The sequence below is a fragment of the Drosophila persimilis genome, unplaced genomic scaffold (genome assembly GCF_003286085.1).
Source record: "Drosophila persimilis strain 14011-0111.01,24,50 unplaced genomic scaffold, DperRS2 tig00000002-arrow-pilon, whole genome shotgun sequence".
Classification (NCBI taxonomy): Eukaryota; Metazoa; Arthropoda; class Insecta; order Diptera; family Drosophilidae; genus Drosophila; species Drosophila persimilis.
The window spans coordinates 1,418,161-1,436,832 of record NW_020825289.1 but is presented as its reverse complement, the minus strand read 5'-3'; the positions used below and the strand labels follow the sequence as shown (position 1 = coordinate 1,436,832).

Below are 18,672 nucleotides of genomic sequence, written 5' to 3'. Positions count from 1 at the left end.
TGATCTTGAACCTTTTTTGTGAAGCGGAATGATATAGGACTCATTCCAAATTACTGGGAGACAAGACTGTTCCAAAGAGAGGTTGAAGAGAAAGGTCAAGGGTTTGCAAAGGGACTTGGCACAGTGTTTTAAGATGCAACTTGGTACCTTATCGGGACCCGCAGAAAACGATATGTCCATAGATGACAAACCTTCCAGAACAACGCTTTCCTCAAAAAAGGGCAGAAAAATGCTGTTAGCTTGAGGTAGCTGGTACGGAGTGGATGCGTTGTAAATATGAGACGAGTACGTTGTTTGGAAAAAGTTAGCGAATAAATTAGCAATACCAACAGCAGAAGCTTCTGTTTTGTTCTGGTAATGAAGGGACGGAGGAAAAACGTTTGACTTGCGCTTAGAGTTAACGAACGAATAGAATTTTTTAGGATCACTACGAAAGTTTCTACTACATTGTGAAAGGTAATGATTATAACACTGACTATTGACGGCAAGGAACAGAGAGCGAGCGGAGGAGTATAGAGCTAAAGCCAACGTGGAGCCCGACTTCTGGTACTTTTTATAGAGCCGGGATTTATTATTTTTTAAGTATGATAAATACTTGGAGAACCAAGGAGGCTTGGACGATATAGGTACAGTGATATCTGGAACAAACGTATTTAGGGCGGAGTAAATAGAACTATAAAACGAGTTAACAGTTGCATCTATGTTCGGTAATGAATAAAGAAACGACCAATCAACACGCGAGAGATGTAGATCTAAATCGATAAAGTTTGTTTTGCGAAAACACTTTATGTGACAAGGAGCCATGGAACTGTCAACACATCCAGATTGTGTACACTCCAGTGATATCAACAAAGTTGGATGGTAAGGATCTTCAGGGAGAGATATTGGACTTGCTCTAGATACCGTAGCAAGAGAACCATCGTTAACAAAAACGAGGTCAAGAAGTCTGTCCCTCATGTTTTTAACGGCATTAATTTGGACAAGGGAACTATCCGTTAGCCCATTGATAAAGTCATTATGGCAATTGGGAAACAACAGGTTAGCGTCATCACAAGGCAGCCAAGAAAGAAATGGGAGGTTAAAGTCCCCCATGACAATAATTCGATCATGGCACCCTAATGCAGAAACAACAATATTAATTGCTGAGAGGTGGTGTAAGTAAAGCTCAGCATCAGACCTGGGAGGAATGTAAGAGCAGGTTAAATAGAAAAATGCGGAGCCAACACGAACTTTGACTGCAACAAATTCAATTCCGTGAATGTTATTAAATGGGAATAACTCAGATGAGAAAACAGATTTAACTGCAATCAGAACCCCACCTGCAAAAGATGGGCGGTCCATTCTATAAATAGTGTAACTATCAATGAAAATTTCATGATCATTGACAGAGGAGTTAAGCCAGGTTTCGGTAAACGCGATGGCATCGAAATCAAAGGACGCGCTATTAGTATGAATTTGACGCAATTTTCCCAGCAAACTGCGAACGTTCTGATAGTGCATGGAAAAATAGTACATCAGTTTTTTGGAGCATGTTCGGTTATTCTTGGATTCGAGTTCGAATCTTTGAGAAGGAACTCATGCACAATTGTGTGCTCAGGCCATATTGACGGTTCTAGAGAACTGGATAGTAAAGAATCAGGGAGAAGAATTTTAAATGATGATATGTTGCGCTTATGTTTAAATGTAAATTTAGTCACAACTATATCAACAGGCGAAGTGTTAAGTTTAGAGGAAAGATGTTGTTTAACATCCTCTGTTGTAGCCTCAGGAATAAGACGAGAAACAAATATTGCTTTCCGAGGGACCACTGCTCTAAGTTGAAGTCCCGAGCGAGATCGAGATGGTGGAGCCACTCCTAAAAGAGATCTCGGTCCAAGGGCAGAGGAATTGGCAGCAATGGTTGTAGCAGGAATTGGAGCAGGAGTTGGCAAGACGTCGTCAGCAACCAGCACACCCGCACTAGGAGCACTCACCGCGTCAGAAGTGACGGCCACATTGCTCGGTGTAAAGAACTCCGGAGCCACCGTTGGCGGATTTACAGACAACGGCGTGGCATGACTACACGGAAATGCTGCCGATGGATAAAGGTGGGAGGCAGGCGTACCAATCGGATTAGATTGCAAGAGATTGGTATCATTATGCGGAATTTTCCGTCTAGGCGATTCGCTCAAGAGTTTGAGCCCAAGAAACTGTGATTCAAGGGCAAGAAAATTCTCGTTGAGAGCAACAAATTGTTTCCGGACATCCAGAAACCCAGTTCGAGTCTGTCTCATAAATGTGCGCATTTCGGCCTCAATCTCCCGACAAGCCAGACATGACCAAGACAGGCCCATGCGTTTCGAGATTAGATCATTCAGCCGGCCAAAATTTCCACCACCAGCACATTTTATGTGGGCAAAATTGTCGCACAACCAGCAGCTAAGAAATGAATCACCAATGATAACACCACCGAATTCACATTTCTTTGCACTACAAACGATTGCCATTATTGACAGCAGTAGAATCACTGTGCACGAATAATAAAAGAGCGGAGTTAGATCGCAGGTAAAGTAGGAGAGCAGACAGCAGAGCGATCCAGACAATCAGCTGCAGCAGCAATAATTCAAAGCAGATGATCCAACGAAGTGCAGAAAACGAGCAGTAAACTCACCAAAGCAGAGACACAAAAGAAAAGTCCACAGAGAGGGAGAGTATAAGCAATCCAGAGAGAGTGAGAGCAACAATGCGAGCAGCCCGCTTATGCTCACGAGAGAGTGTGGGCGATGCAAACGCTGATGCGCGAGAACAGTGCACACCGAAGAAGCGATAACGAAAAGCAGACTGAGCAAAAAAACAATAACAAATTGCCTGCACGAGTCCGATGCGTTACGATTGCAATATTGAATTTATATTAAACACTTGTTTACTAATAAAACACTGGTGGTTAACACAAAGTAGAATCAAATTAAAGAGATGCGATAATATATCAAAACAAAGTCACAACAATGTTGTATGATATTTAGGCAAAGGGCGGAGAATGCGGGAGCAAGAAAAAAACACAACCGGCTTAAGCAAGAGCTAGAAGCGAGATATAATAATAAGATATATAGAGATAGAGATATATAATAAAAATGTTTCCCAACTGACTTTTAAAATTTTGAAAAACCATTGAATTTAAAGTTAGATAGCATGAATGTCCACATTTTAATGTCCACTACTGTAATTTATGGGGTCGGAAACGCTTTGTTCTCGGTGTTACACATATCGACTTTCACCACAAAACTAATATATATCCCAAACTGTTCGAGTACTGGGTATAATAAGAAAGCATAAATTCTGAGGGCTCTGGGTTCTTTGTGTGAACCAACCTGTAACCTGTATAAACAATCTCTGTTGCGTGACCTTCCATCCATCGCCACAATTATTAGTTATTGATCTGAATTATGAAGTCTAGTGTAAGTTAGGCCAGGGCAAAGCGGGAGCGCAATAAAAGCTCGCTCTCTCGCTCTTGGCGAATTCTCCCCGCTTTGCCACCGTAGGATAGCTAGAGTAAGAGATTTGAATTGTGAAGAAAATATAGTTGTTCGCCAACCTTGAATCAGATCGAGCGTATCAAGTTTTTCGCCCCGCCAAATAAATAATTTAAATTACAGCCACCCAAAGTTTTCGGTAATTGATTAGAAAAACTCTTCTAATTTTTCATGGCGCCCCCGGGTGGACTGTAAAGTGAATTATAGGCAACAAAAAATAAGTGACAGTGACACAAGAAATTGCAGTATACATATGCAAACATATTCGTTGCCCGCGTCGTGTGTGTGCAATCGGCAATCAATTTTTTTGTAAAATATCATCGCGTCGGTCGCGCCAACAATAATTTTTGTGCAAATTCTGCTACCGCCGAGGGATGCCCTGCGATAAAGACAGGAAAGTAGCAGTTGGATTCAAAGATCCAAAAGAGGAATCAGAGGTATTTGTGCAGAAAATTGAAGGCTGAGCAAAAGACATTCAGATCTCTCTTTGAGGTGTCTTGTGCTGAAAACATTGCACATCGCCTTCAATTCTAGGCACAGACGTATGATATACATATAGTAGAGCTTGATTGCATGCATTTTATTTGTAATTTCATAAATTCACTCATAAATGCACCGGTGCATTATTTCGTTTTCGCTTTCGCTTCTCCACTGCTGCTTGCGTTGTATTTGTTGGGAGAATTTTCGTTGCCGCTCTTGAGCTTAACGGTGCGCCAAGTGACGCGCTACCCTGTATCTAACGGGTATATTGTTTTCGGCTGTTACTTGCCAAGTGACGCGCTACCCTGTATCTAACGGGTATTTTGTTTTGGGCTGTTACTTGCAACAACTCTTTCCCTTGATACCTCGTGCCTCGACATTCAATTAAAATTCGTTTTCGATTATCGTTCTCGTTCAAAAATTAAAAAAAAAAAAATAATAATAATAAATAAATAAATAGAAACACAACCATTATGGCAGAAAAAAGTAAACCCAATCTTGAAGACTTAAAGATTAAGCTCAAAAGTAGAGTAAAAAGCATTCGCCGCTTAGAGGATCGATTAGATCAAGGGTCGATTCCTTTGCAATTACCGGAATTACAATGTAGATTAGATTGTTTGAATGCTTCAATTGAAAAGGCTAACCATTTGCAGGAGCAAATCGAGGACATAACAGGTGATGATGCATATGCAGCCGAGTTGGAAGAGCTGATAATTGTCACCAAAGGAAAGATAATGTCGCTTATCGCCGCCTTTGATGCAGCAAGCGAGACGAAGCCAGTGTCTTCTTCAGCCCCAACTCATGCTAGACTTCCGAAATTGGCATTACCCAAATTTAGTGGTAAACACTCGGAATTCAAAAATTTCATTAGCCTTTTTGAGAGACTAGTCCATAGCGACAACAGCATACCGGTGATCGAAAAATTTAATCATTTGATTTCGTGCCTCTCTGATGAAGCATTAGGAACAATAAAGGCGTTCCAAGTCACCGAGGCAAATTATGAAAAGGCCATGGCTGGCCTAAAACGAGTGTATGACAACGATTATTTGATTTTCACGAATAATATTTCCACATTGTTCAATCTGCCGAGAATGTCGCATCAATCTGCATCATCTCTAAGAACTCTAATCGATACTGTTTCGTCGATTTACGGATCGTTACTGTCGATCGGAGATGATACAACAATTTCGAATGCAATGCTCATTCATCTCGTTTTAAACAGAGTCGACCCAGTGACGAAACAAAAGTGGGATGAACAGCTTACTTATGAGAAGTTGCCGCTTTGGTCCGACTTTGAGAAAGTCTTGAATCGTCGATACCAGCATCTGTCTGCTGAAGAATCGACCAAGCCAAGGCAAGACAAAGTCATGCCAAGCAAGCAACATAATCGCAGTTCATTTGCTTGTTCTTCCACTTCCACCAACAGTAGAACTCAGCAAACTTGTAGCTACTGCAATTCAGGAGACCATGTAGTGTCAAATTGCCCTTCATTTTCGCGTCTCTCGGTGATGCAAAGGTTTGAGTTTGCTAAGTCGGCATCCCTATGCATTAATTGTCTGCGAAAAGGCCACGCTGTTGTAAAATGCAAAGCCAATAAATGTCGAGTGTGCAGCCGCTCACATCATACATTATTGCATCGATACACAGTGTCGGCTAATAGTCTCGCGTTGCCACCACCCCAAGAGAGTCCTTCTCCTCCATCAAATCAGAATCAACCTTCCACGTCACATGTTTTGCATGCGACAGCGTTGGACAAGGTAATTCTGGCTACGTCGATCGTAAGCGTCCGAACTAAGAGCGGTGAACACATTCTGGCCAGAGCTCTGCTCGACTCTGGATCACAAACAAATTTCATTACCGAGGACCTCGCTAATCGCTTACAGATCCGTAGAGAGGAGTCCTGTATTAACTTGCTTGGAATTGGTGAATCTAATTCTCAAGTAAAGGATAAAATACACACAGTGGTGAAGTCGCGAATAAATGGTAGTGAGTTCTCCTTTGATTTTTGGATCCTGAAATCAATTTCAGGTTATCACCCTGACCAGTCAGTGAATGTGACTGACTGGAGAATCCCAGAGAACCTACCACTGGCAGACCCTAATTTCTACAAGCCACAAAGAATAGATATGTTAATTGGAGCAGAATCGTTCTTTGAATTATTAGCTGTTGGTCAAATTAAACAAGGTCCTGACTTTCCAACTCTTCAGAAAACCCTTCTTGGTTGGGTTGTGTCGGGAAAACATGATTCCAGGAGTTCTGCTCCTCAAATTACAAACAGTTTGAGTTGCAGTGAAGAGTTGCTAGTATCCATCGATAGGACGTTGAAAAAGTTTTGGTCACTGGAAGAAATGCCATCTACCAAGAAAATTGCCACACCTGAGTACAAGCAATGTGAAGAACACTATCGTAAGACGACTCAGGTACTATCATCAGGTCGGTTCGAAGTAAGGCTCCCGTTTAAATCAGATCCAAATTGTTTAGGCAACTCCTTTGAGGTTGCGAAACGGCTGTTTTTGTCGCTTGAAAGACGATTGCATCGTGACCCTGAGTTGAAGAAAATGTACTTGGAATTCATGGAAGAGTACCTCTCCTTAGGTCATATGTCTCCTACTGACAATACGATTCCTTCTACTCCACACTACGTAATCCCTCATCAGTGTGTTCTGAGGCCCCAAAGTACGTCTACCAAGCTCCGAATCGTGTTCGATGCTTCGTCCAAGACGTCCTCACAGGTGGCCTTAAATGACATTCTGATGGTGGGACCTACCATTCAAGAGGAATTATACTCGACACTGCTCCGTTTCCGTCTGCACAGGTTTGCCCTGACTGCTGATGTTAAAAAGATGTATCGCCAAGTGATGGTGAACGAAGCGGATCGGCAGTTTCAGCTCATAGTGTGGAGAAGAGACCCTTCTGAATCCTTGAGATTATACAAGCTCAACACTGTAACCTATGGGACTGGACCAGCCCCATTCTTAGCTATCCGGTGTTTGAAAAGGTTGAGTGAGTCTGCGAAGCTCTCATTCCCTAGAGCTGCTAACGTTATTGGGTCCGACTTTTACGTCGATGACTTGTTGACTGGTGCTGCATGCGTAGAGGAGCTAAGGGCAATTAAGTCCGAAGTGTCTCAGGTTCTTCAGACCGCAGGGTTTGAGTTGACTAAGTGGTTTTCAAACTCACCCGAGATCACCGCATCTGAGAGCACAGCCAAACCCATAACAATCTCGGATTCAGAGTCGACAAAGGCGTTAGGAATCTCATGGTTACCTACTGACGATGCCTTTAAGTTCAAAATTGACAATTCAGTTATGGGTCTCCGAGCGACAAAACGGAACATACTATCGGTGACATCAAAGTTGTTTGACCCCCTAGGTTTATTAAGTTCTATCGTTATAAAAGGCAAGATCCTATTGCAGGAGCTTTGGCTTAACAAACTAGATTGGGATGAGTCGATCCCGCTGCATTTGGAAACAGCGTGGAATAAGTTGAAAAATACACTATCTCAATTGGAAGACATATCCATATCTCGGTTTGTGTATTCCGATCCGATGTCACCGGTTCAAATACATGCCTTTGCTGACGCCTCCATGAGAGCGTATGGAGCGTGCGTCTATATACGTAGCAGAACTGCAGAAGGTTTAAAAGTATCATTGTTGACTTCGAAATCCAAAGTAGCGCCGCGTCAAGACCAAAACGCTCCCAAGGCTTGAGTTATGTGCCGCTCACCTTCTCGCAGATCTCTGTCACAGAATCAAGCCCCTATTAAACGTGCCCATTGAACGAGTCGTTTATTGGTCGGATTCAGAGGTAACTCTCCATTGGATCCGGTCTCATCCATCGTCGTTGTCGACTTTCGTTTCAAATAGAGTGGCTGAGATTCAAGAGTGGTCAGATGATGCTACGTGGCGGCATGTACCCACGAAACAACCCAGCAGATATTGTCTCAAGAGGTTGTGACGTCGACGAAATCGTTCAGTCAATTTGGTTCGAAGGACAATCATTTCTGAAAGAGGAAGAAGAAAACTGGCCCAAGAACGCTCATTTCGAACACTCCGATGATCTTCAGCTGGAAAAGAGGAAGACTGCGGTCGGGCTGACCGTGGCTGTGAGAAGTTCGGAGCTGTTAGATGTCATCGAGGGATTCTCGTCACACCTCAAACTGCTTAGAGTGTTCGTGTATGTGTTCCTCTTTATAAGAAAATGTAAAGACCCAAGCCTAAAATTCGAAAAAACTATCTCACCGACCGAATACAATGAAGCCTTTTATAAAATTGTCGATATCGTCCAGCATCACGAGTATCAAGGAGAAATCGAAAAGGTTAGGAAAGGATCTACAATTGGTCCTAGTCTTCAGCGGTTGAACCCATTCATCCATGAAGACACAGGGACTTGGTGTAACTTTTCGTTGTTGCGAGTGGGGGGCGACTAGTCAAAGCTCCTATATCATACGATGCCAAGTTTCCTCTGCTTTTGACTAAGAGCTCGCAATTCGTGCGAAGCTATATTCGTCATCTGCACCATTCGAATTTTCATGTCGGCTCACGAGCACTTGTGAGCATCCTTCGACAGAGCGTGTGGATAGTGAACGCTCAGGAGGTCTGCCGTCAGACAGTTCGATCGTGTATGCGCTGTTTTAAATGCAAGCCTCGATTGCTGACGTAACTCATGGGGAATTTACCCGCAGATCGACTCCGTGCTCTCCGCCCATTTTCCATTTGCGGCGTTGATTTTTGTGGACCAGTGCACACGACATTGAAAATTCGCGGAAGGCCCCCATACAAGTCATACATTGCGCTTTTTGTTTGTTTTGCGTCCAAGGCGGTTCACCTAGAAATAGTTTCCGATCTAACCACTGATTGTTTTTTGTTGGCTTTTCAAAGGTTCGTCGGGCGCCGAGGATATCCCCAAGTCGTTCATTGCGACAACGGGACGAACTTCGTCGGAGCGAGCCGCCATCTCAGCGCTCTGCGGATCAGGCTCAAGGAGCAAGGAGACGCAATTCGCGACTTCGCGTCAAAGAACGGATGCGAATTTGCGTTCATACCGCCGCGAGCTCCTCACATGGGAGGGCTATGGGAGGCAGGTGTAAAAACTGCTAAGAGCCTACTCCTACGGGCGGTAGGCAGCGCGCTCCTAACCGCCGAAGAACTCACCACAGTCCTCGTCGGCATCGAGGCCATAATGAACTCGAGGCCGCTGGGAGCCATCAGCCAAGATCCAAGCGACGGCGAGGCCCTAACACCCGGGCACCTGCTGACAGGCGGGTCGCTCATCGCCCCCCCAGCACTGCGGACTCCGGACCAGGAGAGTCTCAGTTGCTTGCGGCGATGGCGAGTTGTCTCGTCAGTCAGGCAAGCGTTTTGGCAGCGATGGTCCCGCGAATATGTCCTGGGGCTGCAAATTCGGGGCAAATGGCACCAGCAGCAACCGAACCTCGAGGAAGGAGACCTCGTCATCGTGGCCGAGGACAATCTGCCGCCTCAGGAGTGGCTCGTGGGGAGGGTCATCGCCACGCACGCAGGAGAGGACGGCATGGTCAGGGTCGTCGAAATAAGGACTAGCACTGGAGCGGTTTTTCGGCGGCCCATACACAAATTAGCGCCGCTCCCAATGTGTTGAAGCCGATGCAGGCGTTCAACGGGGCCACAATTATTAGTTATTGATCTGAATTATGGAGTCTAGTGTAAGTTAGGCTAGGGCAAAGCGGGAGCGCAATAAAAGCTCGCTCTCTCGCTCTTGGCGAATTCACCCCGCTTTGCCACCGTAGGATAGCTAGAGTAAGAGATTTGAATTGTGAAGAAAATATAGTTGTTCGCCAACCTTGAATCAGATCGAGCGTATCAAGTTTTTCGCCCCGCCAAATAAATAATTTAAATTACAGCCACCCAAAGTTTTCGGTAATTGATTAGAAAAACTCTTCTAATTTTTCAATCTCAAAGTATCCCACACAATATGTAATTATAATCAAGTATGCTATCTATTTATGTGTGTGTTCTTTACTGTAAAATACTATACAAGAAAGAATCCAATAAGATATAGAAAATGAGCGTGTGGGCATGTCGCAATTACGTAACTCCCAATCACAAGAGACACAAGAAGAACAGGAGATAAAGCCATCGAGTACGACTCGATATTTCGTTCGTCCGAATAAGCTTTTTGATGCTATTGGTAAAGAATTCCCCATTGCCATGCGCTCAAATTAAAAAAAAGCTTCAACATACAAATTTTGAGGCCACCAGAATAATTAAACTTCTTGCTCGTCGGCACGGATTCATATTCAAACCTGTTCCTGAAGATCATTCGTGCATTCAATTAATGCTTCCAAATGACATCGTTTGGAGAAAAAGAAATAACTTACAATATTGCGGCAAATAATTTGCTAGGTGCTAGTCATAAAAAGTTTTTCTGAAAATATCTTGTTAGTTATAAAGGACATTACAATTATGTACTCAACCCACAACATTTCGGACCACTATAAGATATCATATAGCCGCCATAGTAGATATGAGTCACACTTTCAGGTGATAAAAACAAAAATGCCCGATCGAGCTTTTATACCTTTTTCGATCCGCTGACGACTAGCGTGCGAGGCCTAGGGGTAGATCAGTTGAGACTACACTACAGGAAGTCGTTGGGCGTATTGAAAAGACACTCGCCATAAGTTAGCATTAAGTATTGCTTTTTTTCACCAAAGAAAGAGACTGAGGATTGAGTCGATACGATGCACTGGAAAAAATCTAAAAACACCCTGCCATTTCCCGATGGGTGGATAATGTTCTCAGTTGCAGAACGATAAATGCGGTAACGGTTCACCACGCGGAGTAGTTATAGTCCCCCATCCTAGAAAACAAGGTCAAGAAAACAAGATGGGAACGTCACAACATATTTGGAGTGAATCGTCAAAGTCCCGCACTTGTTTTGTTCTCAAGAAAATACAAGATTCAAATTACCAGTGGAACGATTCGATTTCAAACATGGTTAAATCTGAACTCCAATCTCTTCTGGAAAATAAAAACGATGAATGGAAGAATAAGGCAATGAGGGCATTCTACATTTATAGAAAGAGCTTCGGACGGAAGTGACTACAATCGCCATCATCCACTTTTGTGGGATGCATTCTGATATAAGGTGTCATTCTAATAGTTAGGTGAGAGACGGCATACACACAATTTCACCAATATACCAAATCGTCATAAAGTCCAGCGAGCAGCATGACTCGGTCTCATGAAATCTACAAAGCAGGTAGCTCTCGATCCCATGGTAGATCTGACAAGTGCCACGCGGCTCTACGAGGAAACTATAATTTTAAGCCTGACATTCGACTTCTATTAAATCCCTTATTTCCCGTAAAACCACAAGTACACTCATCTCTGAGACAGTGGAAGAGCTGAACCAAACCGAGTCCCACTCACGTGTGTCTCGGGTCCCACAGACACCTCGGGCTTCAAGGGTACTGACAAGTGTGCCAGTGCCAGAGACAAATTACCTCCGAATAACATTGGTAGACATCACCTCTCAGATGTTGGGTAGACCCACTACCACTCTGTCATCGGCCGCATGGTCAACACGGGCTGCCCCTATTGGCGCTACTTGGCATTATAAAATCGGGCTAAAATCATAATATATAATTCATAATTATAATAATTTAAATTAATTGAAACTAGTTTCATACGACATCTGTAAGATTTTATCTGATCACTTACCTATAAGCTTCAGCCAGTACAGGATTTTGTTTTATTGCCAAAGTAGAAAATTGCGCAGACTTATCAAGCCTTCTGCACTGAAAATGAATTGATGACAACAATAACAACACTCCAGTGTTTGTACTATCTTGACGCCATAATTGCATGCAATGTTTTTCTGCACTTTCATAATCCACAGCTTGGTATTCTCTATGAGCCAACTCCAGTAAACCTAAAAAATAACACATTAAATTATCCCATCTTAGAAATTATGGGGAATAAATACATAATTATATACTGTAACTAAGAGAACGCCACCCGTGCGCTACGCCCAAGGCGTTTCACAATATCATTGGTTACATGCTGCTATAATCGTCTTCTTCTTTGCCATCTTGATCTCAATTTTAGTCTTTATCTTGAATCACATAAATTGGTGCTCCCGTTTTCACATTCTGAAAGATTTCTTCGTTTTCAAAACGAAAAAATTTTCCGCAACGAAATGAAAAGTAAATGGCTTTTTATACAACAAAAATAATCTTAATTGCAGAGGGAAAAAAATAGATGACTGCATTAACATAAATTTAAAATCATTATCAGTGCCAATTTGCTTGTTTCATCGATATGAATAGTTTTTATTAATCAACGCAACCTTAATTTTGGGTCGGGAATAATTGGTCAGGGCAACAACAACTTTTTGTTTACGTGAGAACAGCTGACGCAGTCCGATTTGGTTATCGGAACGTTGGCACGTTATCATAACAGCGAGGTAACGACAGCTATTTCTTATCACATTTAATACAAAATTTGGGGGAAAAAATAAATTTTTTATTAGAAATTTAATTTTCAATATGCATTCTGTTACTCGCAGCTCGTCAGATATGTTAAATACACAGTTGTTGCTTCTAAGATGTCTTGATCTTTTTAAACGGATAACTATCTTCCGTCGTTTTGCCTTAAAACAAGCAATTGCAAAAATAAAGGCGTTTTTATCACGCTGCATATGTTCTAAGCAGCCAGGTTAGCTGTTTTTGTTAGCCAGAATCGATGAGAAACGGAAAGATATCGATGCCGAAAATTTGTGAAAACGGAAGCACCTTAAAACGAAACGTTTTGGTTGAAAATGTAATCCGCAAAGTAATTGCAGCCCGGCGCCTACCTGATAATCTTAATAAGTCGAATTCCGAAGAAATTTGTATAGTTTTGGAAAGATTTTTCTAATTTATCTGCATCAGCATAATTTAACATTTTAAATTTTGTAATCACTTTATTTTCATTTCATTTCATAGTTAATCACAGCCATTTGACGAACAAAACCGTCTTGAGCCAAACACTTGTTTTTTTCTGAGTTCTAAGTTCTCAACTAGTTTCGCTTTTAGTACAAAAAAAAATATTTATGTTTGTCGTGACAAATTAGGTGTGGAATCAAAAACTACAGTACCAAAGACTGAGTAGTTTTTTTAAGATTCAGGAACAACTCAGCCGCCCAAAACCATTGACGAACAGACGAAGTCAGTTAGGCCAAATTTACTGCAGAGCTATTTGTTAAGGCGCTTAAGCTTTACTCCAACTTTTAAATTGTTCGTTCATTTATGTTAATAATAAATATTAAATTTGATTAGACAGCTTAGATAATAGCCCGTATAACTGTGTTATTATATCCTAATAGAGTATTGTTGTTTAGACCCATAAGTTGAAAAAATCTTCAGACCAAAAACACATGTATGTATGTACATCATAGCTCGCAAATAACTGTTGACACTTTCTGTTGACCTCTCATTGACGGACACATTGAGAAAATGGACTGAAAAGACCCGATCAAATCTGTTTTTGCTCAACTCGCTCTTCGCTCAAGCAAAGACCGATTTTTTCACTTCTCTTTTGTTCCTGTTCTTTACTGAGCATCTTGCCGCGAGCAAACGAACAAAGTGTCTTTTGCGTATGTATGCGTGCTTGTACGTGAGAAGCTTATGGCAACTATCAATTTTTGTGAATTCTATACGGTTTGACTATTGGAGCTTAAAATTAATCGTGAAAAGCAAAACGAAAATGTTCGTTTGCCAATTTTGCAAAGAAATATACAGTAAGTCACGGAAGTATTCGTCTCTAGGTATCCTCTATATTCCAGCTCGTTTTTGGTGGTTATTTTACAATGAATTTAATCGTTTTTTCATAGGATGGGCTAAATTAAATATTTATCTAACATAATTGAACATAATTTTATTCAAATCTTAATAATTTCATATTACTTTCATAAAAAAACAAAAAAATCAACCAAATTTCATATCACAAAAGTAGTCGTCTCTTGTTGTTTTGCTCTTAAATCTAGATACGAAAACTATTCCTAGTACTTTGTATGGAAGCCGTTATTATCTTCTATGGCTTTCAAACGTTTTGGCATCGATTCCATCAGCTTGTGGCATCTCTCCTCCGAAATTTGGGACCATTCCTCTAGCAACACCTTCTTGAGCTCCTTTTTGGAAGAAATCTTATGCTCCTGGACTTTCAGCTTCAGGTGGGCCCACAAATTCTCAATGGGGTTCACATCTGGACTTTGTGGCGGAGTATGAAGCTGTTTACATTGTACAACAGCCACATTTTTACGTTCCAGGCAGTATGTTTTGGGTCGTTGTCTTGCTGAAAAACGAAATCCTCTTTTGGAATACCCATTTTAGCATCTGTGCATTCATTATTCCCTCAATAAATATTAAGTTGCCAACGCCTCGAGCCGACATGCATCCCCAAACTAGCACAGATCCTCCGCCATGCTTATCCGTTGGTTTGATGTTTTTTTTTTTTCAGCGCTCCACAAGGCTTACGCCAGACTTTTCCCTCGCCGTCAGAACCAAATATGTTAAATTTACTTTCATCACTAAATATGACGCGTTCCCAGTATAAAAAGTCTTTGGTTTCGTGCGTTTTAGCGAAGTTTAGACGCTCCGACACATTTACAGCAGACAGCAATGGTTTTTTTCAGGGACATCTTCCATGGAAATCATTGCTTCTGAGGACCCTGCGGACGGTTTCGTTAGAAACATTGGTTCCCAATGATGATGACAAGGCACCATTTATTTTCGGAGCCGATAAATGTGGGTTTTTCCTATTCTCTTCCAGAATTTTTCGCTCTTCTCTGTCTGTCAATATTTTTGGGCTTTCCAAGGAATTCCGAGCTTTTAGTCGAGAAATGGCACTTTTCATTGTCGAAACACTTCGTTCGAACAACTCACCACCAAAAACGAGCTGGAACATAGAGGATACCTAGAGACGAATACTTTCGTGACTGACTGTACATATTACAATACAATAGCCCAAAAGATGCGGAAAACATGAATAATTAAACATATACACGAAAAAAACTAAAAACACTTTACTCAGACACTTTTTTGGTTCTGCTCAACTAAAGACACTTTTGCTGTGAGCGCTTGACCAAAGTATCTCTCTAAGTTGTTATTGTGAGACACGATCGTGTGTCGGGCTCACCCGAAAACCCGAAACACATAACACAAGCGAAGAGACAAAAAGTGTTCTGCTCAGTGAGAGACCGTGTCTTCGTGGTCTTTTTCGGTTTTGTCAGTGACGAGACAGCAAAGGAAAAAAGTGTTGACCGTCGTTTGCGAGCTATGATGTACATTCATTTCTACATACATATGTATTTTCTTGACTATGTAACATTAACAGGCAGTCAATATAATACATTGCAAACAAGTCCCAGTTTTGCCGCTTTCTGTATGAAACTGCAATCTTTTTTTTGTCTCAAATTCACATACCTACTACATATGTACTATGGACGAAATTTGTGATTTAGGTAGCCATTGGTATAAAACGATTCAACCTCTGGTTAGCTGGATTATAAAATATAAGATTTTGTAGCAAATGAAAGTATAAATTAAATAATTATTTAATTTATATTTTTTTTATATTTTCTATTCTATTCTGTATACATTCAAGTATGCCTGAACAAAATCATTATATTTGCAAATTCGAATGTATGTTATGCACACCGCCCATATGTTTACATACACATTTAATGTGTTAGCTGTGTTTTCCGTATTCTTACCGACAGATGATAGGGATTGCTGATGTTCATTTTGTTTCCCAACTGCACTGTTGATTGTTACAATTGATTGCTGTTGCAATAGGGAATGTGCCGACGACTGCGATTGTGGGCCCTGTCCTTGAGAGTGCATGTTCGCCGTTTGTTCTACATATATGTATATCCAACGATGACAAAATGTGGCCTAAAATCAATAAGTAACGCACAGTTATTGTTAATGCAACGTAATTTACAGTGTACAACTTATATACGAAAGCTTGAATCTCAAAAAACCTGTGAATGTGCAATTATGTTACAACTAAGAACATCCAACTTCAAAAAATCATCACACCTTTACAAATATTTAATTGTAACTCAGCTGTCGAGAATTTATACGCGACCTTCTCCAGTTAAGTGTTGATAACGAATGGTTGCCACATCGGCAGAATTTAAATTACTTAGAGGGAAACAAGCAATAGGAACATTAAAATAGAACATAAACAAATTTGTGGTTGGTTTTGCTACAGTTTTTGGGCTGCAGCTTAAAATATCGCGAAGAATTCCCGATTTAATTTTTAAACACAAAAAAACTGGTGATCATTTTTTATCAAAACGGAAACATATTTCTCACAGAAACTAACTTAAACGGCATTATTTATCTTTATCTTTATCTTTATTTATCTTAATTCCTTTCCTTTAGTTCGTTTACTTTCGTAGTGACCAGATGAGTGTTTTTTTTGCGCTCCTCGTTGTCTTTTATTTTGCATGAATAGCCGGTGTTTTGACAAAATAATCTTTTAAATAACTCTCTAATCAGCCTACAATCTTAAACTATACTCCGAAACATAATTTAATATTTTATTTCGTGTGTCGGCTAATTTAATTAACTGTTCTTCGTCTCTCCACCACTAAACTTTCTAAGCAGTAGGGATCTGTTTTATTTACTCACGCTGTTACCGCTCTCGTATCCTATTTTACTAGTTACGCTTTAAGCATTTGTCCGGGACATTGGTCTCATAGCTTTTTGTCTTGAAATTTTTTGTTGTTTTTTTTTTTTAAATAAAACGGTTACAATAAAGTTTTCTGCGGTCTGTGGCAAAAAAAATTTCCAAGAAGGATTGATCAGTCGAGTGTCTCTTGTTGGTTCTGCGATATCCTCGTGGGAGATGCCACCGCGATATGTAATAGTTTTCATAACAGTTTTGAGGTATGCCGTATCGTTAAGAAGGACATTTTCGGATGGTCTTAAAGGAGCTGACCGTTGGGTAACTCCAAGGAATCTTCAAGTGCCAACTGTCCCTCAGCCACTCGTGGCTGAAAAACTACCTCCGGCCACTCCAAGTTTTGCCACTTCAAGGGCAACGACTGCTGCCTTTTATGCCAATTGTATTTATCATCTGAGAGAGCACCTCACCAGAAATCTTATTAGCGTCCGTGTCCGTCCACAAGCTAACTAGCTGTCCCGTCCACTCCGATCTCACCAGTAAATAGATGTCCCGAACTACCGAATTTTGCCGTCACAGGTACCAGGCATGCGGTGGGCCCCTGACCGCACATTTAATGCTGTTGCTGACGTCGTCATAAAGGGGTAGAAGTTTAATTTATCTTATGCCAGGGATAGAATTTCATTTAAGTTAAGCGTTTCCCCAACAGATCAGCACAACGTGCCATTATCATTCTCATCATACTTGTTCAGGCCAGCAGCAGATGAGTGCCGCGCACTGTGCCAACTTCGTGCGCTCCGGTCCCAACTCGCTCTTGCGCGCTCGGAGGGGCGCTCGGGAGATTTTACGACCCACGTCCACCCGGCGCTCACGCCATCACAGAGCATAGATCATAAGGCCTAGCTTAGTGACGTTTCAACCCCCGTTTCAAACGCACGATCTACCGCGTGACCCCCGAAATAAATACTACAAATTTACCACAAAGCACCACGTCATTTCATTTCTTGCGAAGGCTACAGGAGGTTTCACTTTATTATCCATATCGTCGATGGAGACTTGAGCTTCGTCCGCCCCACTACAAACATTGGTCCTTCGAGCCGGATATTCGCCTGCCCATCTCCAGTGGCTCCTCACCTGGTCCCATTCGGCTGGACATATGTATATACATATATATACGTGCCGCGTCTTTCCTTTCACCGTTCTATCGACGGCGCCATATGCTTGGCAATTCCGGGCGCTCTCCGCTTCTTCGAGTGCTCGTATATACCCACATCTACATACCCAATACAACGGTCGTGCTTATAGTTCCGTTGTCTGTGCAATCAGTTGTGCCACAGTGAAATAAAAAGAATTCACCTGCAGCGAAACCAATTTTATTCGCTTCCGATCCAGCGCTTACATTCATACACATATGTATGCATATCTGTCGGTGACTCATCTGCCTTCCTCTCCCAGCTACCAGTGTAGCGTGCAGGTGTGGGATAGCTGTCGTTTACCCATACTAGTATGAAGAGATTTCGTGTGCACCTCTAGCTATGCTCTGACTAAGCTCGCCGGATTTTCGGGGTTCGTTCTACTCTCTCCTATCACATACTGACACACACTCGCATAATGTTTTAGGTGTAGTGGCCGAATTTAGGGAACGAGTATAGAACATCACGGATAAGCATAGTTTTCTTTTGGTAATGCTTAAAAGTGCAGAGCCATAGTAACTCCGAAAGTGGATCGTAAGCTGCAAGCTTTCCGAAAAGCTTTCTAAAGAGAGTCGGCGCGCAGCGCACGCATTTAAGCGAAAGACGTCACGTTTACCTTGACCCAAGAGAGTAGCGTAGCGTAGGGAGAGCATAGATTAAAAGCTTGACCAAAAGTTCGCTCAAATGGGCGAAAGATCATCCGATTATGCAGTTAAAGTTCCCAAGATCATCCGATTATGCAGTTAAAGTTCCTAAGATCATCCGATTATGCAGTTAAAATTCCCCAAATATCATCCGACCCCACGTATCAGAAATTCAGAGTGAGGAAGAAGA

At 41.7% G+C, this 18,672-nt stretch overlaps 1 protein-coding gene across 1 annotated transcript in view; it reads right to left on the bottom strand.

Annotated features, from left to right (window-relative positions):
* The window catches only part of LOC6603520 (UDP-N-acetylglucosamine--peptide N-acetylglucosaminyltransferase 110 kDa subunit), a 28,803-nt gene extending 12,734 nt beyond the window's left edge, over positions 1 to 16,069 (bottom strand). The window contains exons 1-3 of the mRNA XM_026985022.1: positions 16,054 to 16,069; positions 15,726 to 15,906; positions 11,693 to 11,903 (exon numbers count right to left, since the gene is read on the bottom strand). Of these exons, the coding sequence (XP_026840823.1) occupies positions 11,693 to 11,903; positions 15,726 to 15,855 (341 nt within the window). The 5' untranslated portion in view covers positions 15,856 to 15,906; positions 16,054 to 16,069. The remainder of the gene's footprint in view (positions 1 to 11,692; positions 11,904 to 15,725; positions 15,907 to 16,053) is intronic.
* Between the last annotated feature and the right edge of the window lie 2,603 nt (positions 16,070 to 18,672).